The sequence below is a fragment of the Acinonyx jubatus genome, chromosome B2 (genome assembly GCF_027475565.1).
Source record: "Acinonyx jubatus isolate Ajub_Pintada_27869175 chromosome B2, VMU_Ajub_asm_v1.0, whole genome shotgun sequence".
Classification (NCBI taxonomy): domain Eukaryota; kingdom Metazoa; phylum Chordata; class Mammalia; order Carnivora; family Felidae; genus Acinonyx; species Acinonyx jubatus.
The window spans coordinates 46672950-46699304 of record NC_069385.1 but is presented as its reverse complement, the minus strand read 5'-3'; the positions used below and the strand labels follow the sequence as shown (position 1 = coordinate 46699304).

The following is a 26355-nucleotide window of genomic DNA, read 5'->3' as shown; positions in this document are numbered from 1 at the left end:
GGAGTCTCATACTTTACTGACTGAACCAGCCAGGCACCCCTCCCCTTTTATTTTAATTCTTTTAATGTTTATTTATTTTTGATATAGAGAGATAGAGTGCGAGTGGGAGAGGGGCAGAGAGAGAGTGAGACAGAATCCAAAGCAGGCTCCAGGCTCCAAGGTGTCGGCACAGAGCCTGACTCAGGGCTCAAACCCATGAAGTGTGAGATCATGACGTGACCCCAAGTTGGACGCTTAACTGACTGAGCCACCCCCCCTTTCCATATGTTAATGTAGCTACTAAACTTTTAAAATTACGTATGTGGCTTGCATTATATTTCTGCTGGATAGTTCTGATCTGGAAGTCATTTGTCCCATGGCTCAGGAATTTTGAGTCATAAAATTCTAAAGTTCAAGGACTCTTGTAGATGATACAACCCTTTCATTTCATAAATGAGGATACTGGCACCCAGGTGGGTGAAGTGACTTATTTAGGTCACCTGAATTGATGGCAGAGCCAGGATGTTCCTGAATCCCATATACCTGGATGCCTGTCCAGTGCTAACTTCTCTCTCCCCTGCTGCTTGTGTTTGGCTGCAGTAGCTATACTGAGTGTTTCAGGGTTCCTATAAGTCTGGGGCATAGAAAGTTTCACCATCCATAGCCTCTATTGTTGTCTCTGCTCATGGGCTCCTGTCTGCATAGGTAGTGCTTCCAAAATTCATTACTAAAGAGTCACATTTTGGCCTTAAGTTACTATCTCCCCTTTTCACCATTTCACATTAATTTCTAGTTTTGACTCTACACGGAACTGTGGTTTTAGTGATGTCTTGGTATTTTTCCAAAGTATGGCTCAAAAAACTAACAAACAAACAAAAACTGTCTAGCTAATTAAGAAGTGTGAACTTTAGAAATTCCTTAATAATGTTTTCCCCCCAATGTCTATTACATCCTGGTTTTCTCTGGCATCCACAACACAGTGTTTCTTCTCTTTCCTTCTCCGGTGCTAGTTCGTTCTTCAGAAGGGTCAAGTGCTGATGGGTGGTGAGCCACTCCCTGGCTCTTGCCCTTTAGACATAAAAACAAGTTGTTTTTTACATGGCATCAGCAGAGACTTGCTTGTATAAGATTTTTTCTAAAAGGCAAAAACTATTTTTTCCTTTTCTCTCATCCTTTAATAAACTATTTGAGAATTTTAAGAAAATAATATTATTGGTAGCATCCAAAATATTTCTAGAAACCTCCCCCCAGACCCCCATAGGAATATTTGCTGTTCTCAATGGTACATTCCAGGGATCTACTTCCCTGGATGATTCCAAGGCTGTTGAGATCCATGTACGTATGAGTCCAAAATGTATGAAAATCCACTTATGTGTGTCAAAGTTAGTGAAGATGAAAAGAAATACCTGGCAGAGGTCTTTGCATTTTGATGTATATCCTTCTGGATTCCTTAGATTTAAGCTTAGCTGTCAAGTATAGAATTTATAGAATAATCAACCCAAGTCACTGATAAATTAAAATGCCCCACATAAATAAGAATATGTGAATAAATCTGGTTTCAGGATTTCTCAGGCCTAGGTCACAAAAAAATTTCTAGTTTCAGTACTTTTACTGTCTAGTTGAATTCTTGCCTCTGGCAGAAGGCAGGAGAGTCTTCCTTGCCTGACTCCAAAGTCCTGTCTGTGTCGAATGTAGCAAAACTTTCTGATCATGACCCTCTTTCTCTCATCGCTTACAGGAGTCTTTTACTGCTGCTGATTCTTTCTGGCCATAAAGATATTTACTCAGTGAAAAGAATGAAAATAATAATCAATAGATGACATGCTTAGAGATCACAATATCATCACCATACTACCATACAAATATTTATAAATGGAGGAGGTGAGAAGGGTTTTTAAGTCTCTAGCTCTGTCAAGGGGAAGAGCTATTCTTTAGTTACTAAAAACCTGAGATGAGGTAGTGAGGGAATATGGTGGGTGTAGTCTGGGATGGGGTGTCTTTGGAAGTATCCTTCCCAGTGGCAAGAACTGATGACTCATGATCATCCAGGTGGATCTTGTCATTTAATGAACTTCTCATTTGATGAATTGAATGATTTCTAGGCTGTAGGGAACCCCCGGTGCCTTACAGCTCTAACTCTTGCACAATTTATTGGTGTGCTTCACAAACACATAATCTTCCTGTTAGATCTATGTGGCCCTTGGGAAAATCATAAAGGCCCTTTAACCCTTAGCTATTTACCACTGTTTCCTTCTCTTCTGGCCAGTATGAGTAGGCTTCTAAATGCCACACGGTATTTGTTTTTAAGCAAATTTGACTTCTTGTTTGGGTAAAGCATCAAGGTATCTTCCTATATGTTTAATGGCCAGATTTACTAGAGTTGGAAAGAATTCAGAAGACTTTGTTTCAGTTTCATATTTCTTAGAGGACTGTACCCTTAAACTCTAAAAGTAAACATGAAAGATATTTTCTTCACATACAGGATACACCCAGTGCAGTGTTTATAAGCTACAAGTTGCAATCTATTTAGTTGGTCTTGAAATCTATTTAGTCAACCAGAGTCTGTTTTTAAATGAAATACACTAAAATAAAAAAATATAAATATTGGTTTCTAGACCTTTGTTTTATACATATCTATTTATATATCTTTATCATCTGTCTATCATCTACTGTCTATCATCTGTATATCCGTATTAGTTTTTAGCTTTAAAAAAGCTTAGGGCACCTGGGTAGCTCAGTTGGTTGAGTGCCCGACTTTGACTCAGGTCTTGATCTCCCAGTTCAGGAGTTGGAGCCCCACATCCGGATTGCTGCTGTCAGCCTATCAGCACAGAGCCCACTTCAGATCCTCTGTCCCCCTCTCTCTGTCCCTCTCCTGCTTGCACTCTCCAAAACAAACAAACAAACAAACAAACAACAAAAAAAAAACTTGAAGAGGAGCGCTTGGGTGGCTCTGTCAATTAAGCGTCGGACTCTTGGTTTTGGCTCAGGTCATGATCTCCCAGTTTGTGAGTTCGAGCACTACATCCGGGTCTGTGCTGATAGTAGGGAGCCCACTTGGGATTCTCTCTCTCTCTCTCTATCTCTCTTTCTCTCTCTCTCTCTCTCCCTCTCTCTCTCTCCCTCTCTCTCTCTCTCTCAAAATAATTAAATAAATTTTTTAAAATCATGAAGAAAATCCGCCTCAGGGGAACAATCAGAAATAGATTATTAGACTTTGTAACAATTTTAGGATTTCTTGATAGACTGAATAGGGAAGACTTCCTGTAAGTTTGCTGGTGCGATGACGTCCTTCTTTCACAACCTCTTTCTCCCACAACTCCTATATTGGTTTTTTGTCGTTTAAAGCTATGGGTAGAGACATACAAAGAGGAGGTATTACTAAGTCTTCTAGACATTTTGATGAATTATCAGACGCCTTTGCCTGGATGGCTCCAAGTTCTCTGGGCCAAACCTGGCTGATGTTCCTCCCCACTGATGCCATCCAGCAGAAGAGGCAAATAGAATGTCAGCTCCTCAAAAGGCTTGCCTTGATGGGAACAGACTGTCAACGGTGCATTAAGTGAAAAATGTTGTAGAAAAGTTTGGGCACCTGTGCCGATACTGTCTTTCATGCATCATACCTCAAGCATGTGCTTGGAGATCAGTAGCCAATGAGACTTGTTTATACTTCTGAGCAGGACTACCAAACCATTAACAAAAATTTAAAGTGAAAACTTTCTAATATGTAAAAGCAGAAGGAGAAGGTATCATGAGAAATATTGCTTTCCTATACAGTTCTGACACTTCACTCACCCACTCAGGATATAGAATATGGTACTTTTTAAATTGTTGATCCAGAATAATTGAGCTATCATTTGCCATCTCAATATCAAAGCAACAAAAATCACCTACAAATATGGAGGCCAAAAATTACTTATATTTTCTGACTTATCCTTCATTACATTTATTCTGCTTATTGGGAAAAGAAAGACACAGGCATATTCTGCTTCAGTTTCTGGTAAAGCTGGCAAATAAGACTTGCTTATGGATTTCTGAACTAGGAAAATACATACAGTTCTGACAATGCTTCTTGCAATAAAAACAAAATTTTATGTTTAGAATGGTATTTTAACAATTTCCTCACTGAATATGAACAGTATATTTTGCTCAGCTTCCTAGTAGTAAAATACAATTTGAAAATAACCATTGTTGGGGCACCTGGGTGGCTCAGTCGGTTGAGCTGCCAACTCCGGCTCAGGTCATGATCTCGCAGTTTGTGAGTTTGAGCCCCAAGTCGGGCTCTGTGCTGACAGCTCAGAGCCTGGAGCCTGCTTAAGATTCTGTGTCTCACCTTCTCTCTGCCCCTCCCATGCTCATGCTCTGTGTCTCTCTGTTTCTTAAAAATAAACGTTAAAAAATTTAAAAATAACCATTGTTATCAGTTTGTGGATTTCAGTAGTTGTAAGCCATCATGATCAAATTTAAATATATCTTCCTATTTATAATTTTAGTTTGGCTACTATAGTCATAGGTTTTGTTTCCTATATGTAGTAAATACTGTTTTCATATTAGTGGCATTCAGAAGCTTCTTAGCTTACAGAGAATGACATCTGATAGGTCAGGGACATGTAAAAAAAGTTAGTACTATTCTTTCACACTCAAAATAGAAACTGTGATACAGATCTTTCACTTCAATACAGTATATATAACAGGTCATGTAGTTAAGTGGAAATGGCTGGTAGTTTTGCAATATTATTACAAATCAAAATTCCATAATATTTCCTGTTCCCTTAAGCACTGGTTAATCTCAGCTTGTCTGTGGTTCTAAGTGTTAATATAGCTTGCTTTCCTCATAAAATGATATCTTTGACTTGTGAAGCAAGATCTCTTAGGTTAAATTGTGAGGCCACGGTCATTCTTAGCAGCATCCAATAAAAGCAGAATTCATGTGGCAGCATTGTTTTCAAACAACTCGCTACCAAATTATGTTTTACTTAAAAACTTGCTTATAGAGAAGGAATATTATCCTGTATCTGCATTTGGAAAGAAAGTTACATTTTGACATGTACTCTAGCATTTTACTTATAATTTCCCTGGTAATGTTTACTTATTTAAAGATGCAGAAAATCTTTGAAAGCTAGTTTTTGAGGGACTTGTAAACAGAGGTGACACCATTAGCCCCCTTCCAACAGAGTATGGATTTCAGAGTAGATGGATCAGTTTGATGTTAACTCTCCAGTTCCTTTGTGACCACCAGTATGGATATTTAACATATTCATATGTGTGAAAATGTTGCCATCAGGGTGCCTGAGTGGCTCAGTCGGTTAAGTGTCTGGGTTAAGTGTCTGACTCTTGATTTCGGCTCAGGTCATGATCTCATGGTTAGTGAAAGTGTGGAGTCTGCTTGGGATTCTCTCTCTGTGCCCCACCCCCACCCCCCACTCCCCGCCATGTGTATTCTCTCTCAAAATAAATAAACATTAAAAAAAAAGGGAAATGTTCCCACCTTAGCCTTATCAGAACAGAATTCTAATTAAGCCTACTCAAATATTTTTTTAATCTTTATTTTTGAGAGAGAGAGAGAGAGAGAGAGAGAGAGAGCACGAGTGGGGAAGGAGCAGAGAGACAGAGACAGAATCTGAAGCAGGCTCTAGGCTCTAAGCTGTCAGCATGGAACCCAATGCGAATCTTAAACTCACAAACTGTGAGATCATGACCTGAGCTGAAGTCAGATGCTTAACTGACTGAGCCACCCAGATGCCCCTCAAATACTATTCTTAATAACTCTCCTATTAAACCCTAGGACTATTATGGAGAGTTTTAGTTTTCATTCATTAGTTACTTGTCTCTCTCTGATGAGTTTGAAGTTTTTAACTGTTGAGTTTTTAACTGTTTCATGTGCCTGGAAGAGAAAAGAAAAAATATCAAGGGGTTGTGTTTTCTACTTTTATGTGCTAACTTTTGTGCTGACATAATTAAATTCACTGGTCATACCTCTGGTGATTTGAGACATTTTAAAACTTCATTTGTATACAACTATTATTATAAGTTTGTGAGGGAAGTGGAATCTACAGTTTTAGCCATTTATGTCCTCGTATCAAAAGAGAATTTAAAATTATGGGGCGCCTGGGTGGCGCAGTCGGTTAAGCGTCCAACTTCAGCCAGGTCGTGATCTCGCGGTCTGTGAGTTCGAGCCCCCCGTCGGGCTCTGGGCTGATGGCTCAGAGCCTGGAGCCTGTTTCCGATTCTGTGTCTCCCTCTCTCTCTGCCCCTCCCCCGTTCATGCTCTGTCTCTCTCTGTCCCAAAAAAAATAAATAAACGTTGAAAAAAAAATTTTTTTTAATTATATAACTCAGAACATAAGTTTTAATACTAAGAAATACTCATAGTTCCTTTATTTATATGGTTGAATGACCTTTTTGAGATTTTCTAAATACAGTAAAACCTTGGTTTGTGTGCAGAACTTGTTCCAGAAACATGCTTGTAATCTAAAGCACTTGTATATCAAAGCGAATTTCCCCATAAGAAATAATGGAAACTCAGATGATTAATTCCAAAAATTAATTCCAACCCAAAAATATTCATATAAAATGATTACAATACTGTAATATAATACAAATATAAAGAAAAAATATAAACAAAAATAAATTAACCTGAATTACCTTTGAAAACTACCTTTATATGAGGTCATAAAGGTGGGGTCATAATCCCATAGGAGTATTGGCCTTAGAAGAAGAGAGAAAGAGCTCTTTCTATACATGCATGCCCCAAGGAAAGGGCACATGAGGACACATGTGAGAAAACAGAAAGAGAGCTCCCTCAGAAACTGAACTTGCCAGCACCTTGATCTTGGACTTTCTAGCCTCCACAAACTGTGAGAAATGAACTTCTCTTGTTTAAGACACACAGTTTATGGCATTTTGTTGTGGCAGCCCAAACTGACTAATATACCAAGTAATGCTGATGCTGGTGGTCCTTAGACCACATTTTGAGTACTACTAGCATAAGCCACATCCCTCAGGAATTCTGTTCAATTTGTCTGAGGGTAGTGCAGGACGTTATTATTTTTTAATGTTTCCTGGGTGATTCTGATATATAAACAGGACTGAGAACCACTGATCAAGGCCAATTGCTTTAACTTACAGCTAAGGACACCGAGACTCAAAGAGGTTAAGTGGTTTGCCCTAGTTATCATGTATGCTATTGCTGAATTTTCCAGATTTATAGGAGGAGAAAAAATTTCTTCTGGGGTCACATGCTGGATTGTGAAAGATTTAGTCCTAGAACTCAACACTCTCCATTTCCAGCATTGACCCATTCATTTCCCCCCAAACAACTTTAATTTGTTTAATTCAGGCAGATTCACTTTAAGTGGCTTTTTCATTGCAGTACAATCCAAGAATGTTGTATTCTGTGTTCTGTGTTCCATAATAGTTGCTATTTGTTGACACATGCTTAATGACTGATCATAAAATGTGTGTGTGTGCATTATGTATACACATATGTGTATAGATGTACATACATGTGGCTGATCTTCACACTGTAGTGGTAATCTGCCCACTATGAATAGAAACATTGCCATCTAGCATTATCCTTCTTATATAATAGCAGGAAATGTAGACAATTGATTCATGCAATAAAAACATGAAAGTTTGTTAAAACTTTTGAATGCCTTAAAAATTCCAGGTATAGTGAGGTAATGAGGATAAATGACTCAAACTTTATTGAGGTAAAACTTTACTGAGGTTAAACTTTATTGAGGATCTCACCTCAAGGTCAGGAACTTGGTTAGATAGCAATTGTTAAGTAGGTGGTGATGAGCATATTTCACCCACATGTCAGTGGGAAATGTAACATACAGCATCTAGTTTAACAATGCTTAAACAAAGGGTGCCATCCACTTATATTTATATTTGAGTAGACATTTGATTTTCTCCAAAAATAAAGCTTATTTTTCCTTGTGCATCCACATTTTGTTAATAGAAAGCAAATTCAAAATTTAAAATAAATTGCCACAGCTCATGTAGAATACAAGAACCTCAAAAGGAGAAGTTAGTTACATTTTCTTGGCCAATGATGCAGCATAGAGAAGTGAGAAAAAGAACACGTAGCCAGGAACCAGGAGGCCTGACTTCTTTTCCCATTTCTACCGGTAATTAGCAGGAACTGGCAATCACCACCTATGCTAACCTCAGTTTCTTTGGAAAATGAAAGGGTTGACATATGATTATTCCAAGTGTTCTTCTTTCTTGCATAGATGATTAGTGCTTCTAAGAAATGCTGGTTCTCTGTTAGACTTTAGTTGGGTTTTTAAATTTTGCTGTTTTAGCATTTTTTAAAAACACCAGTATTTTTCCATTTGGCCACGAAGAGCAAAAATGGCCACTCCAAAATGGCATTATTTATAAAAATGATAAAAACTAGAACTAGAGGAAACAATCTGTTCTTTGGAGTTAGGTTAGAAAAAAGGTATAGAAAATGTCATTGGATTACATATTTAGGTTTAACATCAGCAAACTGGCAATTATTCCTATTACCCAAAAGATCATCTGAAAGATACTATAAATGCAAAACAGCCAAGATTTTCTTTGCTTAATACAGTTAATCTCATTGGCAGAAGACAAAGTCCTGAATAGCCTAGCTGTTAAATGTTTCATTGTATTTTATTATTTTTTAGTACTTGGGCAGCAGAAACTTGAAACAATCTGAAAACAACTAAACTAGTTCAGCCAATACTGAAATCAAGTATTACTTCCCCAAGCTGCATTTCCAACAATAGTACTTAGAAATAAATATATTAGTGAACTGGTTATAAATAAAAAGCAATCTTCACAATATTGTATATAATTATTAAACCAGTACAAACGTGGTGAATTAACATCTAAATCTAATGCTTCCTTTGGTTCAAGTGCCCATTTGGTAACTTCTGCAGAACGGTGGTTCCCAAACTTTCTGTATATTGGAATCACAGGGCTTTAAATGCCCCAGTCAGTATGCTTTGATTAGTACAGGCTACAACCTGGGCATCAGAAGTTCTCAAAGCTCCCCAGATTGTTGTAAATGCTATGGAGCATCGGTTCTAACTTTGGCTGCACACTGGAACCATCTGGTGTCTTTAACAACATATGGGATGCTGGGGCTTCATCCTAGAAAGAATTAAATCAGAATTTCTGAGAGTGAGCCTGAGCATTGTTGTGTTTTAGGTACCCCCCAGGTGATACTAATATGGGTTAGAAATACTATTATGGAACATTGCCAAAGCAATTCCTTATCCTCCTGAATATGTTAGCATAAAATCCCATAAGGCTTGGCTTCCAAACTAATGTAAATCTGGCATAATGTCAACAACTTAGAGTAGACTGTGAGTGGGGTGCATGAAGGGAGAAGTTGGGTTATTTCTTGAAATAACACAGTGTAATAGTACTTGGACATTGGGCAATCAGATTCCTGGGCTATGAACCTGACCTCAGAACCTTCTTAAGGCAATTCTTCCTTAACTGCACTTTTCTAGAAGAAGCCAGAGTTTGGTAAAAAGAAGAAGATTAAATACTGTCCAAGCTCCTGCTATAAGGAATCACCAAATTAAATCAAGCCTCAATAAACATCCATTTTCTAAACTTTCTAAACTCTAAACATTCTTTGTAGTTCTCAAAAGCCATGCTTAAGAAAAATATTAAATACTTAAACTACTTTTGGTTCTTTTCATGACTCAAAAAAATAAACTTAATTTCAGTCATTCATGTGGCAAGTATCAATAATCATTTGTTTAATTTCAGAGAATAGTGCTGTAACTTAGTAGGTGTATGGGACACTGTGGGTGGTTTAAAACAAATCAGTCAGTGATATAAAAATCATCTATTTCAAAAGTCGGTTGAGAATGGAGAAAAACTTTCACCTGAGGACATTCAAACCGTAAGTGGGGTTTTAGATATGAAGTTAGTACAGGTCAAATGATTTAGTGGAAAGAGCCTGTATTTGACACCAGAAAACTTAATCCTATGTGGTCTGAGCCATTTATAGCTTGGGAAATTCACTTCCACTTTCTGAGCCTGTTTCCACTTAAATGGGCATAGTAATGCTGACATCAATGCCTGTGAGGATAAAATGAGATACATATGGAAGTGGCTGGCATACTTGATCTATTAGAAGATTGTGAAGCCAGGAGATATGTACCTGTAGAAGAATTATATATAAAAGCCTTCAATTGTGACTGAGGATGGAGAAGGTGCCACTCAGTTATGATTAATAACATAGGTAAATGTTTTGTTTTACTGATGGAAACTAAGTTCAGGAAGCTTGAGTCATCTAGAGGTGAAGCAGTAGCAAGAGAACAGTCTAGGTAATGGAGAGGGGGCAGGTCGGCACTGGACAAGTCAGGGAGACTGCGGGCCTGAGTATGGGGGGTTGGAGAAAACATCTGGTGGGTGTCTTGGCCAGGACTGAATGCTCAGAAATGGGAAACTGAAGACTATTACTAAGTACACCTCAAGTGCAGTCAGGCTGGAGCAAACCAAAATGATCATACCTTTTCAGTGACTCAAGGATGAATCTTTTAGGTGTAGGATAAGGCGGTTTTACAAATAGATTAATTTGGCCTCAGGGAGGAAAAAAAGAAGCATTTCAAGGACTGAGGCAATTGTACAGTCACGGACCAGCTGGCTGGTTAGTAAAACCTAAAGGGCAAATTTCAGTTTAATGAATTAAACAAGAGAACATAAACCATGTACTTTTAACAGCCCCATAAAATTGGGGTCCATTAGGCTAGAGCCAAAAATAAACTAAGGAGAAAAATATATATAGTTTATTTTGTTTATATATATTTTTTGTTTTGTTCAGACAAAAAGAACATAGAAGGAATGCACCTACTCGAGATAGATGACAAACAGAACTCATTCCTTTTTTCTTCTTTATCATGAAAAAAATAATCCTCTAACCGAAAGAGTGAAATGAACATTGTAAAAGTTTGAAAACTTAGGTGAAGAATCTGTGAGGAAATAACCTAGTTCTATAAAGCTTAACTTCTCGTCTCCAAAAATTACATCTCAGCCAAGAGTTTGTAAATAATCACTTTCATCTCAAATCAGCACAGAGAGAGATGAACAGTAAAGGACCAGAGATGGAGAAGTAGAGTTCCAATTTTCAAAAAAGAAGCCGCGAGATTCCTGAAGCCAAGACAAGGGGCTTTTTACAGATCTTGAACAAAATTAACAAACCAATTCTTAAATGGTATCTGGGCACTTAGAAAAGGAAGAAATCCAGAAGTTAACAAGAATTCACTAAGTAGTTGTTTCCTTTTTTTGACAATATTGCTACACCAGTAGAGCAAGGACATCTAATAGACAAAACACATCTGTTGTTTCAGCTGTATCTGGGTGGTAGAAATTGCTTTTTCCTAATCTGTTGGCCTGGGTAAGGGTGGGTAACTTTTACTAATTTCCACAAAGACACCACGCACACATGCACATTAGCTGCTGCTCTGGGACGACAAAAGAAAATATAATTAAGTAACACATGGATTCTCCATTGATGAGAATATTCATCAACAGCGTGCTGATTCAGTGTCAGTTGGCAGTGGAAAGTGCCTGGGAATGAGGACTTGAATGATGACACGGCACACAGACCGAATGTGCAGAAGACAAAATTGGAAGGTAGAATTACTCAATTACATCAGTGATATTCAACATGTCAACAAGCTAGAAGAAGAGGCCTAACTTAGCACAATCGAACTTAATGGAATCAATCACATGTTAAGTGATGAACACCAGCAATAATGAGTATAGGTCAGGAAGGTGTGTTTCTGGGCAGTTGTGAAAAAGACGACTGCTTCAGAATTTTAGTGGATTGTAATATAGGAGTCATGAGGGTAATACTGCTGCCATAAGAGCCCACAGGATTTACTTGAGGAAATACCGTAATTAGAACAAAGCCATTAACCATTTTTTTACTCTGTGTTATTTGGGATGAAACCTTGAATTTATTGTTGGGGTCACATTTTGAGAGGGACGATGACAAAAGAAACTGCCTTCCAAGAGCTTTTCAGAAAGGATGAGGAAGAGCTGATGGAGTTGGTAGGTACCCAGGCACACTGAAGCACTCTTCTGTGGAACTGATGTGCCAGATGCTTCCTGGAAAACACCAGAATGGCAGATCTTCGAGGCCTGTTGTATGGGGTGGGGGGTGGGGGGCAGGCTTTGCAAGAGTAGATGTAATCCAGAAACAGATTCCAATCAATTGAAGGCAAAACTGGGGGTGAAGAGGGGAGCAAATGACAACGGGTACTGACACTTTTGAAGAGTTCTAAATCCTGGTTGCACATTATGATTACCTGGGAAGAGATTTTAAATGCTTATGCTTAGATACTACCCCTAGAGATTCTGATTTATTGGTTTGGTATGGAGCCCTCATTAAAAAAGTATTTTTATCAAAGCCCCTCTGCTAATTTAATGATCTAGGTTGGAAACACACTGAACTAGATGACTACTTTGTTGAGAAATTAAATAAATCAAACCAGATGCTTTTTCTAAAGTGTCTCCCAAGTTTGAGAAGATCAGTGGAAATTAACTTCTGGATTACCTTTTACAGCTAGGCACTTTCACAATTAATCCTAATAATTGAATTAATACATTTAAATCCCTTAGCACAGCGTCTGGCATGTCGTAACTCTCAAATATTAGCTATTTTTATTGTATCCTCGGTATAACGGTTCAATGGAGGGATTGTATCTCTACATTACAGATGAGGAAACTGAAGCTCTGCAGTCAGTTTTCTAAGGCCTCTGGTAGGAAACTGCAAGATAAGCATTTAAACCAGATTACAGCCAGATCTAAATTAGAAAGTCCTTTCTCCTCAGCCCCACAGGTCACTTTTAAACCTTTTGGAAGTTTATGCAAAACAGTGGTTTACCTGTGTGAACATTTAAAAATTTAATGAAACCACTTCCTCTTGACCTGTTGGTAAGTAATCTCTCTTCATATGCATTTTCTGAAAAAGAGAAGCATAAGAGGAGACATCCACTTTTTTTCCCTAATGTGGCCTGGTGGAAACTTCTCTGAAGGTCTTGAGAACCTGCGAGGACCGGGGAAATGGAGGTGGCCCTTTAGAGCTCAAACAAAGCACTTGGAAGTGAACGAAGAAAAGACACTGCTCTCAGGTAAAACATCTCCAATTCTAATGAATGAATGGGTAAACATCTGTCACTTTTGTACAGCCTGGCTCTGGTAGGTTTGATTACACGCTAATAGGGAGGGAAGCAAGTTAGGCCTTAGGTCATTTAGAACACCTCCCTGGAGCCAGGTTAGACCAGGCTGCGCTCAGTGGCTGCTTTAAGAAAAGGGTGGAAACTTCTCCAAGGGGGATTGTGACGACGACGACGACGACTACTACTAAGGTTATAAATCCTCCACCTGAAAAAGTGTTGGATAAGAGATCTCTGTCCTCTCCTTCCTACTCCCTCCCTCTCCCCGCCACGCGGGCCTGGGCGATGAGGTAAAAACTGCATACAACTGCTCTGTCCCCGACCCCTTTACCTTTGATGATTAAAATCCGTTCAGTTTGCGGGGTTCAGTGCTTTCGGCTTTAGTGATCTTAAGATCGTTAGTGCAGTTAAAGGGGAGAACTGCGTCTAAGTAGGTGATTTCCTCCCTTACTCTCTGAGAGTAAAACCAAATGCTGGAGGAAAGGAGGAGTAACTGTTGTGGAGAAGGGGAGGGGAGTGGGCAACAGCCCGGGTAGCAAGGTTCTCCGCGTTTTCCTCGATTTCCTTCCCCGGGCTGGACGGAAGCATCAGCTCCTCCCCTCTGGGCCTCCAAAAGTATCTTTCTGTTCGGGGCGATTCCAGAGTCGAACCCGAAACGTGTGGGTCACTTAGAAACGAGAGCAAGTTGGAGCCAAAGAGGCCCGGCAAGGCAGGGGTGCCTGGAGTTGGGGCCCCAGTGGAGGGGAAGGCCGAACTCAGCGCCGAGCCGCGAGTCCCAGGAGAGGAGGAGCGGAGAAGAAGGAGGGCGGGCCGGAGGTCGGGGTCCGGCGGGGAAGGGGGTCCCCGTTTCCCCCTCCCCATCTCGCCTCCCCGGGTTCTGGTGACGTTGCGGTTTCCTCCCTCTAGCCGAGCCTCAGCGCCCGCCGCGTCCCGCCCTCCTCCTCCTCCTTCGCCCACACCCCTCACCCACCCGCCCGCTCGGCTCGCAGTAGCGCCGCCCGAGGCTGAAGCTGCGCATCCCGTGGCGCGGCGCCCACCGGCACCCGAGGCGCGGCGGGCGCGCTGAGGGCTCGGCTCAGAGGGCGCCGGGGGGGGGGGGGCCCGGGCGCCGTGGAGTGAGGGGGCCGCGGAGCCGGGGCCGAGGCTGGGGAGGCAACGCCCGGGAGGACGAAGCCGCGGCGGGGAGCGGTAAGCGGAGGGGCGGCGGCGGTCGCAGTTCTGGGCCCCGCGCGGCTCATCTTTCTTCCGGGGTCTCGGGCGGGTCGTAGGGTGCCGGCGGGAGGCGGAAAGCCACGTCCCCTGCCCCGCGCGGAGTGGCGCGGGCTGCGCGCCCGGGCCCTGCTAGGCTGGGCTGCTGGAGGGCGCGCGAGGCGTGGAGCCGGCGCCGTGGGCTTCCCGCGTCCGGGCAGCTCCTAGCCCCTTCCCAGCCCTTGAGCGCCCAGCGCAGAGTCGGCGCACGGTGAGGACCCCGAGATCGCTTTCGGTGCCTCGGCGCCGTGATTTCCCGGCCAGCCCACGGGGCTCCCGCTTCTTCGGCCGGCTGGGTGGCACAGCCTCGCGCCCTGCTTTCCCTGCGTGCCCTGCTAGTTGGGGAGGGGTTGGTGATTGTCGTGTGTGCGGACCCCGGCGCGGGTAGCCTCTCTGTGCGGCTGCGGAAGCCGGGGGAGCCTGTCCCGAGCGCCCCCCCCCCCCAGATGCTGGATTCCAGCGCCGCTTGGCTCCCCCGAACCGGGAGAAATTGTGGGTAAACCTCACTCGCAGGCAGCTCCTGGTGGTGGTGGTGGTGGTGGTGGGACGCCTGACTCACAGGCTGGGAAGCTCTGTAAGCAATGCCACATGGGCTCGAGATCTGTCGCGGCTGGAATCCGAGCTAAGTTTGTGACCCGAGAACTTTCTCGTTTTCATCGCTCATTTGAGGCAGCAGCCTCCGCTTAGGCTGGCTGGCTGGCATTAAAGGTTGAAACCAAATCCACTGCTTAAAAGCAGGAGGTGAGCCTAGTTTACCTGGAATTCCTTAGGTCAGGAAGTGACACTTTTAATTTCTAGGGATCTCCGTGTAATGAAGTTCTTAAATTTGTTGTTGTTGTTAGTCATGGCTTAGTTAATGATACATTAAATTTGAGAATGGACGTTCTCACTTAGAATTTTGACAGAATTTAATTTTTCGGGAGTCCCTTCAGTTTTTTTTTGTTTTTGTTTTTTGTTTTTTGTTTTTTGTTTTATGTCTTAGTAAGTGATAACCTCTGAAATGCTATATGTGCAGTATTTGGTAGAATGTTCAGACAGTACTCCCAAAATGGGATCACAAAAATGTAATGCTCATGAAAGAATAAAATACAGGATTATCTGACCATTTGTCTGTCATGTGTTAACTTTTTTCTTTCAAGTTCACCATACAGGCACAAGTCCTTTTATGAAGTGTGTAGGTTAGATGTGTTTTAGTATAAATGGAGAAAAGATGAAATTTAATGCCTCCAGCATCTAGTGACCCCTTTGTGTGAGTACAGCAAAAAGTGCAAGACACTGCTGGTAATTGAGGGGATATACAGAGATGTATAAGAAACTGTCCTAATTCTCTTGAAGCTTCCAACGTGGAAAGGGAGAAAACATAAATAAAAAGCACCTGAGAGTTTGAGCTTGGGAAGTGTCATTGTCCATTGATGGGCATATCATGTCAGTATCAGTTTCATCAATTTTTGGTTAATTAAATAAAAACAGTGGCCTGCAAAGTACATTTTTACATTCAGATTAATAAGTGTTGATAGTACGGTCACCAAATAAAAGGGAGTTCTCCAAAAAAAAAAAAAAAAGAATTTGGACAAAAAGGGAAATTTGCAACAAACAGTATAGGCCTTTGCCACCCTGAGGATTATTAGGATTTTGCTGGTTCTGCTGGGTGAAAGCTGTTCAATGTTCCTCTCTCTGAGGTTAGGGGCCTAGTGTGGGAAGACACCTGGTGAGAAGTCAGCTGGGTTGGCCACATGAGGTCAGGACCATTATAGTGACTTATAAAATTAGTCCACAGATTAGCAAATACAGGTTTTCAATGAGATTTGTGGTCTGGCTACTCAGTATTTTGCAGTGCTGCCTGGAGGGGACATGGTGGTCATCCATGAAGTTCTTAACTTTACAGATGTCCTTCCTCCTCCAGTACTTGTTTTTGTTTGTCTGTTATTTATTTTAATTAGAGAATGAGAGAGAGAGAGAGAGTGTGTGTGTATGCTTGCCCTTGAGTGAAGGAGAGGAAGAATCCCAAGCAGGCACCACATTCAGCACTGAGCCTGATGTGGGTCTTGATCCCATGACCCTGGGATCATGACCTGAGCCAAAATCAAGAGTGGGACACTTAGCTAACTGAGCCACCGAGGCACCCTCCCCTGCTGTGCTTTTTTTTTTTAAAGATTATTTAATTTCTGAAAAAGTGTTTTGTATCATAGGTGAAAATGCATTCTGCAATTACATAATAAAATATTTATATATATCTTAATGTACTCTTTAGTGGATTATTTTGGTATTTATTTGTATTGCTTTGGATCACACTGTGTTGTGTGAATGATATTACATTATTCCCATTCAGTATTACAATTACAGCAATGATTGGAAAGGAATAAAGGATAAAATATTTAAATTTGCATTTCAGTATATCAGTAATCAATGTTTTCAAAGGGGGTAAAGAACTAGTAAAAGACTAGCATTTCATCATTGCAGCATATATGAAGTATTACTTAACCATTAGCATGTTTGAGTCTAAAATATAATTGGTATTCTTACTCTTTTTCAACCCTTCCTCCCCAGTGAAACGAGAAATACTGTTATTGTCCTGGGATGTGTTTGTGGCAGGTCTTTGAGGAGGTGAAGAACATCATCATGGTGGATATTGATATTTCATTTACTGAAAGGGGCTGGACCTTTACTATTCTGAAGGATTGGGTAGGGCACGTGATGAGGTTCGATGGTCATCAGCCTTCTGAAGGAGTGTGTGCAAACAGAGGACAGAACAGTTCTTGTTACTGAGCCTTAGGGTTTTCTCATCTTGGAATGACATTATCTTCCCCTAACTGGGGGTCACCAAATTACCAGCAGATGTTTGGATGACACAATAAAATTCTCTAAACCTAGAATCAGTGCCCAACATAGCAATTAGGCAAGTGTATAAGCCCAGAGTACCATAAAGAGAAATTATTTCCCCATGCAATTCATTTGGTGAGTTAGTAGTGGCAGAATAGGAAATAGAGATTAAAAATCCCAGATTCCTGAGGCACTGATCCATGCGTCCATTTGGTGACAGCAATAATTGGAAATGGATGAATTTCAAAAAGTCTTGCCAATTCTAATGCCCAATTCTAAGAGGAAATTCCCTTTTAAAAATTAAACTCTGCATTAAGTGGATAATATCTTTAATTGAAGTAATTGTTCTTTGAAGAAAATCTGTTACCGAATAAACTCAGTCCCATATTCTGGCCCATCTAAATTTACTGTTTAAGAACTTCTAGTCTCGTATAGAAGATTGGTTTGGTTAACTCACAGTGGAGAAGTGTTACAGAAAAGATTCAAACTAGTGGAATGTGTTAGGTCAAGAGGGGCCATTAGGATTAATAAGTTCTTGCTTACAAATTCATATGTGTGTAGACAATTGAAGGAACGGAAAAGTCCCTGATAGATCATATGGCTATACTAATACTTGCATTTAAAAATCGCTTAGGGGGCGCCTGGGTGGTTCAGTCGGTTAAGGGTCCAACTTCGGCTCAGGTCATGATCTCGCGGTCCGTGAGTTCGAGCCCCGCGTCCGGCTGTATGCTGACGGCTCAGAGCCTGGAGCCTGTTTCAGATTCTGTGTCTCCCTCTCTCTCTGCCCCTCCCCTGCTCACGTTCTGTCTCTCTCTGTCTCAAAAATAAATAAAACATTAAAAAAAATTTTTTTTAAATTGCTTAGTACTTTAAAATTTTTTTCAAATCTTATATTTTCATATTTTAGCATAGTGGAAATGGAGAGTGATATAGAGCAGGTGTCTTATCCTCATTTTAGGGGTGTGGAAATGAAAGTACTGTGAGGGTAAGAGACTTGTCAATCATTTTACAAGTAATTAGTGGTCTACCTTAAACATGAGAGGAAACTATGTTACACATTTAATTCTACTTTGCTCCTTTATGACTCCAAGTGCATGTTATTAAAGACTCTTACATTTCGTTTTCCTACAGATCTAGTTTATTATCTCCTTTACTACTCACTACTGTCCAGGGACTGTCAGCTCCTGTCAAATGCTTATGTGCTTTCCAGACTTCTGTACGCTGGCTTTTTACAGACCCCCTTCCTACAGCTCCCTCCACTTCCACTCTGGGCTTTGTAAGGATTCCATTGTGGGAATGGAATTCTCTTCTAATTCTCGAATTCCTGCAGAGCCCTAGGCTCACCGCTCAGTCCTCATTAGCTGACTTCAAGTCTTTGGGTGCTTTACCTATGGCGTGGCTTGCTCCTGCCTCTCAAGGCAAGCTCCAGCCTGTTGAGGGTGTGGAATCCAGATCCTCTTTCAGACGCCCAGAAGAGTATAAACCTGCAGGAGGCAGAGTGTTCGCAGAGCCTGGTGGAGATCACAAAGGAGAAAAGGGAATGATTTTAATTTGGCAAGAGAAGAAAAGAGAATTGAAGCCATCTGTTTATTTCTTGAATAAAATAGTTTGTTCAGTTCTTAATTCAGAATAACACTGTGAGTTTTAATGTGTGTTAAGATTACCACTGGATTTCCTTCTAGTTGTTTCAACTCCTTTGAGAGATTCTGTAAGCATGAACTTGGTGTCATCAAATGTTAGTAAACAATTCCTGAAAGAACAGATTTGCCTCTTCAGTAATAGGTAGAACTATAAACATACTGATAATAAGTGTAGTTTGTTTGACATTTTATATTTGGGAATGGTTATAACCATCAGGTAAGTATGGTCCTGTTTTTAAAAAATAGAAGGCATATATACAGTTAATTAACATATATACGACGTATCCACTGTAGGTTATTTGTGTCCATCTGCTTCCTACTAGACAGGGTCAGAGAGAGTTTGCAACTGAATGTATATGTCTGCATGCCAAAAAAAATTTTTTTTTAAGTTTATTATTTCTTTTGAAACAAAGAAAGAGAGAGAGAACCAGTAGGGGAGGGGCAGAGAGCGTCGGAGGGGACAGAGGATCTGAAGCAGGCTCCGTGCTGACAGCAGAGAGCCTGATGTGGAGCTCAAACCCATGAACTGTGGGATCATGACCTGAGCAGACATCAGACTGAGCCACCCAGGTGCCCCCCAACCCCAACAAATTTTTTTCATATTATTTAAGGAATTAATAGTGCCTCTCTTTCCCCCAGTTAATGTGAAAAAAGTAGCAAGATAAACCTAGTAGGATTCCCTGTGTGTGTTTAAAATGGTACACATTGCTCTTTTAATAGAAATTGAATAGGTCCGCAATCAGTTAAATTGCTGTCATTGAAATCTTTCTATTTGAAATATTCATTGCATACGCAGATGGCTTAGCGTTGTAAATTTGTATTTGTTGATTAAATCAATGCTTCTGCATTTTTCTCATGTGTAACAAACTTAGCTACTAAGCAAAAGGCACTTAATGCATGCAGATGTTATACCACAACAAAGTTGAATCAGCATTTCATAACTCTTAAAAGGAATTTGTAAAGGAAATGGGCTTACCAAGCTTGTGGGTCTATAATATTTTTATTGATGAAGTACACAGGCCATATACTGGCTTTACTGTTGGGAGTCTAATGGCTATTGCAAGAAAAATGGGGGTATTTGTTAGCAATTCATGAAGTGGGAGGTAAAAACATTAAGTTGGTTATATAAATTTTAGTGTAAAACATAGTAATCTCCAGATTATGTTGTGAATCTAGCAGGAATTACTCATTTACAAAAGTAACAGACTACAGATTGACACTTTGATTTAGGATACTCCCTGAGGCGCCTGGCTGGCTCAGTCGGTAGAGAGTGTGACTTTTGATCCGAGGGCTGTGAGTTCAAGCCCCACGTTGGATGTGGAGCTTCCTTAAATTAAATTTTAAAAAATTAGGATACTCCCTTAGATTGAAGTATGGAAAGGGTTATTGCATTGCTAAAGTTAGCTTGCATCCAGAAAGTTGCGTCAGTGACAAGAAACTCAAGAATTGCATGATAAAAATCACCAAGTACTTTAAAAGTGTCCCATGCCAAGGTACACTCAACACCCTGACACACCGGGTAGAGCAGCAGTGAAGACAGCCTGGCTGCGGGACAATACTGCTTACCTTCTTCACAGTTCTGACTGTAATTCTTTCTTCTTGAACAGCACTTTTGTTGTTAGAGTCTACTGAGAATAGACTGTAAGTAATGGATTTCTAGAATTCCACAAATTCTGGTGAAGAACTTTTCTTGGGGCCTTTGCTGTTTAATGATATCATTCCAGGAGGTACAAAAGGGGCCAGGCTCACCAACCATGCAGCCTGGGGGCCAGCTGCATTTTGGAATCACCTGCAGTGTTTACACTTCTCCCTGGGGGGGATGGGCCTGGCCGGAAGGAAAAAGTAGCCTGAAAGGGAATGTTGAACAGCTGTTTTCCATCTTCCCTGAAGAAAAAATAGAGGAAATCGACTTACAGCAAGCATCAAGAGGGATTTATGCTAAATACAGGGAAGTTTTTCTGAATGTTTTAACCTTTAGAATGGCTTTCTGAAGGAGGCCTTTGAGTTTTTCTGTGTTTAGAAAGATTTAAGTGAGGCTGTCCTGGAGGGATATTAGCTTTTGTCTTCTCAGGTTCTAAATTTATGAGTTTGGCTCATCTGGATATGAAAATCATAGGAATTAAAAAGGATTTAAGTATAGGAATATAGAAGAAATGGTCAGTTTTTGTGTTTGAAACACAAGTTGCCTTCATAGTTTCTACTTAGCATTTTTGTTTATTAGAACAAAGTATTTGCTCACTGGCTAAATGTTGATCATGTGTAAGAGTCCCGCAGCCTTTATTCAGGTACACATTATAATATCTGAAAATTCCTCTTCTCTCTGCTTAATCTGTTCTCCCCCAAACACGTCGGTTTTCCCCACACTTCTTTTTTAATCTAGAAAACCTTAAAAGATTTTGGCATTAGACTCTAGTATTCCATTTGGGCTTTTCAGTAATGTCTTTTCTGTTTTTCTGCTCCATTTTTTATAGTCTAACTAGACTGTCAGTAGTGGCCACAGGAACATATGGGGCATTCATCAGTTATTTGGTCAAAATACAGAGGTTGCCTATGTCAGAAAGAGTCTGGAAACTTTTCTCATTTACCAGACTTCTTATTACAGTATTTATGGTTAAAAATAATAATGGTATTTATAAAAACAAAATGTGAACTTCGTTTTTCTTTAGGAAGGTAGAATCTCCAAGAGAATTGATTCTGTGGTGTCAGGCCGGTGGTTCTGTTTTTTCTCAATATTAAAATTAGTCCTTAAGATGTAATTATCTTAAAAGCAGGTTCATTTGGATGTGACATTAGGTGTTGGAAAAAGCACTCTCAGCCATTATTGGGTCACTGGGCAAGAAGTGAAGCCCAGCAAAGTCAGTGTCTTAGGCAATTGGAATTAAGTGTTTCAACTTACTTTTACAGCCCATGGTTTTAAAGCAGTTTTGAAATGTTTTCACCATGACCCTTTTCAAAGACAACTCTGATTCTTGGAAGCACTGAAAAACCTGCAGAGTTATCTTAGGTACAAGTGTCTTTTTGCTGGCCCCTTTGGTGGTAAGGTTAATTTCTTCTCTCCCTCCTTTATCTTTACTTTTAAGTCTTCCACAAGTTAGAGCCTATTGATTCTACTGAGAAACCCAGTAGAAGCAGAGAGCAAAATAAGAACCAATCTGTTGCTCTTATGCAATACTCCCAATTTGTCCTTTCTTAAACATTAGTGTGAAATTTAGGGGTGCCTGGGTGGCTTAGTCAGTTAAGTGTCCTACTTCGCCTCAGGTCATGATCTCACGTTGGTTGAGTTTGAGCCCCGTGTTCGGTTCTGTGCTGACAGCTCAGAGCCTGGAGCCTGCTTCAGAATCTCTGTCTCCCCTCTCTCTCTGCCCCTCCCCCGCTGGCACTCTGTCTGTCTGTCTCTCTCTCTGCCCCTCCCCCGCTGGCACTCTGTCTGTCTGTCTCTCTCTCTCAAAAATAAATAAACATTAAAAAATGTTTTTAAATACTGGTGTGAAATTTTAAGCACCTCTGTTTCCTCTGAGAAAATCAGCATTGTTCAGATTGGATTCATCACATGTGAATAACCATGTGCTATGTTTGAGTTCTAGGATTTTCACCGTTAACATTTTTAGACTTACTGTGACTTGTATAGAATTATTCCATATAAGATTCAAATTAACTAATAGTATTTTGAGTATCTGCTGTAGGAACGTGGGAACTTTACAAATTCAATTTCACTTCTACTTGTTGGATTTCATCTTCCAAGTTTCAGGTTAAGTTGGTCCACTCAGTATCTCTTTCTTGGGGAAGCAATGTGTATAGTATTTATACTACTAAATTGCCATAAAATGATAAATCCTGTGCCTAAAGAAGCTGAATTGAGCTGGCAGCATCAGGGTCGTTATATAACAGATCCTTCTTTGTGTGCCTACACTTTTTTTTTTCTTGTTGGTGAAGCCACCGAAGTTTGGTTCAGTGATTGCAAGTTTTAGAAGAGATAAGTCTGTGTTACTTGGGAATGAATGCTTTGATATATAACTTCTTCCAGTGTACTTTTGAACCTGGAGAGTTAGATGAAAGAACATTATACTTTAGCGATAGAAATACTGAAAGGGTTTAGTCATTCAGCAAGTATTTGCCAGGTACTTCTGTGTTTGAAGGGACGTCTGTGTGGAGGCAAAGAGGGGAAACATACAAAATAAATATGACATGGGTTTCCAGCCTTGGGGAACTATAAAATCTGGTTGGAGAAGGATAATCAAGTATGAAACTTTATGAGAACAACTAAGTGCTGAAAGGGCCGAATGCATGCAGTAGAATTGCAGGAAGGAGAGAGCTGTAGGATTACACGGGCAGAGAATACCCATCTAGGAGCGGAGAATGAATTGGGCCTCAGGGGACTTTATGCCAAAAAGGGGAAGGGAGAAAGCATCACAAACAGGGCAGCTGAACCAAAGCACTGGAAGAGGAGTCAGCAGAGAAAGGGAGAGGCTGAGAAAGGAGAAGGTTGGGGAGAACATGGGAGAAGCGTGGGAATTCACTTCTCCCATAACATTCTCTTTCCTTTCTTCATTCTGCATCTACTCTTTCATTGTTTTCCACAAGTACTTCTTGAAGGTCGTGTTGCATGTAGTCAGTGGTACATGACACTATAGGAAAAGACCAATTAGTACTAAATGCATACATTAGTAAACACATATAAAGCTACAGACATTTTTATTGACACTAAAGGGTCCAATTCAGGTACCCCCTTCTCAGTACATCCTTCTTTCTCCACCCTAGCCAGATGCGTTAACTTCTCTAAATCTCAGTTGTAGTTTGTCATTCTCTTGCATACATCCTCCTTTTTATTTTAGTGGTGTGTGTAAAAATTTTATTTCTTTTGCCATCTTCTAAGATGGTGTAAGCATCTTCTTGGCTGGCATTATTTCTGATTTCTCAAAGAATATTGAACAATGCAGGTATGAGGCCACAGGGGAGACCACTTATGGATGGAGTTGCCAGGGAAGGCTTCATCAAGAACCTTGTGTTCTTTGAAAAAGAAAAGAGGGGGCGCCTGGGTGGCGCAGTCGGTTAAGCGTCCGACTTCAGCCAGGTCACGATCTCGCGGTCTGTGAGTTCGAGCCCCGCGTCGGGCTCTGGGCTGATGGCTCAGAGCCTGGAGCCTGTTTCCAATTCTGTGTCTCCCTCTCTCTCTGCCCCTCCCCCGTTCATGCTCTTTCTCTCTCTGTCCCAAAAATAAATAAACGTTGAAAAAAAAAATTTAATAAAAAAAAAAAAGAAAAAGAAAAGAGGTCGGGTGTGGAGCAGCACAGAGGGGGAGCCCCACGAAAGAGAGTGATAGTGGGAATAAAGAACAAAATGTGAGTTGTACTCAAGGAAGAGCAGGTAAGTGTGAAGAGAGAATTTGTATAGGGAAGAAATGAGTGATAAAATGAAGGTAGGTAAGTGTTAGGTTATGGAAGCTCTTGCATGAGAAATTTGTTTGTTTTGTTGTTGGAATAGAGGCTCTTGAGTAGGAAAGTGGTATAATGGTGATTCTTTAATTTATAAGGAATTTTGTAGTTTACAAAGATACTTGTTTTGTAGGTAGTATGGTCAGACTGTGGGTTTCTCTCTCAGCTCCTTCGCTTTCTATGTGACCTTGGGTAACGTACTCAACCACCTATGCCTCAGTTTCCTCATCTGTAAAAAGAGGATGATATTAGTATCTACATTATGGGCTGTGGTGAGATTAAATGAGTTAATCCATGTGAAATACTTAACATGGTTCCTGGCATTTGGTAAGCACTATATATATTTATTGTTTATAGCAGCCTCTGGTTCAGATATAAGAAATACGACCTCTACTTTAGAAACGAGAGAATTGTGGAGCTAGGACTGTATGTTAGTTTGGTAGAGCTGCTGTAACAAAGTGCTTCTGAGTGGCTTTCACAACAGAAATTTATCGTCTCACAATTCTAGAGGCTAGAAGTCCAGAATCCAGGTGTTGATCAGTTTGGTTCCTGCGAAGGCCATGGAAGAGACTCTCTATTCCACGGCTTTCTGCTAGCTTCTGGTGGTTCCTGTCAATCTTTGGTGTTCCTAGACTTGGCAATACTTCACTCCTATCTCTACCTTCATCGTCATGTGGCATTCTCCCTGTGTGTCTCTGTCTCCAAATTTCCTATTTTTTAAAAATACCAGTCATATTGCATTAGGAGCCCATTCTACTCCAGTATGACCTTATCTTAATTGTATCTGCAACAACGCTGTTTCCAAATAAGGTCACATTCTGAGGTACTGGGGATTAGGACTTTTACTTAGTGAACTTTTAGAAGACATGGTTCAACTCATAACAGATTCCAAGTCAGATCTTTTGAGTCTACCATACGGTGACCATGGTATGCCAAAAGGATTGTGGGAAAGGGGAGGAATCTGTAGGTCTATATGAGAAACAACAGGCTTTCATTGGCTCTTCTGTCTCCTCTTTGCCTTAGACCTGCACCATTCCCTGGATAGTCACAGTGATGGACATGCCACAAAGAGCCTTGGGATATCAATATGTCCCTGTCTTCTGAAAGGATCTTTTGCATTTCTTTCTTCTTCTCAGCATGGCAGTCTCTGTGACTTCTTTCCATTTGGGGATTAGAGATAAGTTTAGGGACATTATACTTGCACTGGATAATTTCAGTCTTCCCTATAAATTTGAAAGATATATCACTGTCCCAAAGTATAGGTGATAAAGGAAAAAGTGAATACTTTTGGAAAGAGGCAAAAATCCACAGTATCAACAGCAAGGATTTTACTAAAGAGTCGATTGGAGATGAGTGAGTGGGTAGGTATGCAGAGGTAAGATAGAAGTTGATGCCTCAGGTTTATAGTTGGGATTGAGGTAGAATGAACACCTGGTCCCCCTCCCCTGCCTCATTTAACTCAGGAATTGCCTGACAAGTGGTCATCTAGCCTCCACATTCATTTAGGACTAGACCTGAGAAGAAAGTTTACAAAATGAGATTAGTACAAAAGGAGTTTTCTCCAGCATCCAGCTCAACGAAGAGAGTGCCATCAGATTTGACCAAAAGAAACAGCTAGGTGGGACCTGGCTGTGAGCAGAGATTGGGTGAAATGGGTAGGGCAGATATGAGAGGCATATGCGTAGATTAGGAGATGTAGAGAATGGGGCCAGATTCCCAGATGCTAAAGATAGTATGAAATGTAGACAGTCAAGTCAACTGGATATTCACCAAGATATCCAGTTAAGCATGCATGACCTTGGACATACAGACACAAACGTTAAATATCTGGCCATATTATAGGCTCTGACTTGGGGTGTTTCTGGCAGGACACTTTTTTTTTTTGGCCTGTGGATCTGTGGCCAGTGCTTATTCTTTTCTGCCCAGTTATCAGAGTCTCCAGCAGTTTAGTAAAGCTTTTCTTTTCCTTAAAGATTGTTTCCTAGCAGTAACACTTTATATATCTATAGAAACTCACCATAATAAGATATTTAGCACAAAATAACAGGAGTGGTATAG

General features: G+C 40.7%; 2 protein-coding genes across 8 annotated transcripts in view; one reads left to right on the top strand and one right to left on the bottom strand.

Moving 5' to 3' along the window:
• Positions 1-10728: 10728 nt before the first annotated feature.
• LOC113598708 (uncharacterized) lies at positions 10729-15020 on the bottom strand. Of its 4 annotated transcripts, none has more exons than XM_053222351.1 (3): positions 14128-15020; positions 12866-12943; positions 10729-12287 (listed from the first exon to the last, which is right to left on the bottom strand). In XM_053222351.1, the coding sequence occupies exons 1-3, from the start codon at positions 14393-14395 to the stop codon at positions 12190-12192; spliced, it is 444 nt and encodes a 147-aa protein (XP_053078326.1). In that variant the 5' UTR covers positions 14396-15020; the 3' UTR covers positions 10729-12189. The 4 variants fall into 4 exon arrangements, 2 of the variants coding, with proteins under 2 accessions (XP_053078326.1, XP_053078327.1); XM_053222352.1 differs by having other exon boundaries at positions 10729-12087; XR_008298383.1 differs by lacking the exon at positions 14128-15020 and adding an exon at positions 13489-14111 and having other exon boundaries at positions 10734-12287.
• The window catches only part of DSE (dermatan sulfate epimerase), a 103211-nt gene continuing 89818 nt past the window's right edge, over positions 12963-26355 (top strand). Inside the window, exon 1 of one of the 4 annotated variants that reach the window (XM_053222349.1) lies at positions 12963-13112. In XM_053222349.1, coding sequence (XP_053078324.1) covers positions 12989-13112 — 124 coding nt within the window. In that variant the 5' untranslated portion in view covers positions 12963-12988. Of the gene's footprint in view, positions 13113-13334; positions 13448-14204; positions 14346-26355 lie in introns of those variants that run through there. The other 3 variants (XM_015082827.3, XM_027057054.2, XM_027057053.2) reach the window with 3 other exon arrangements.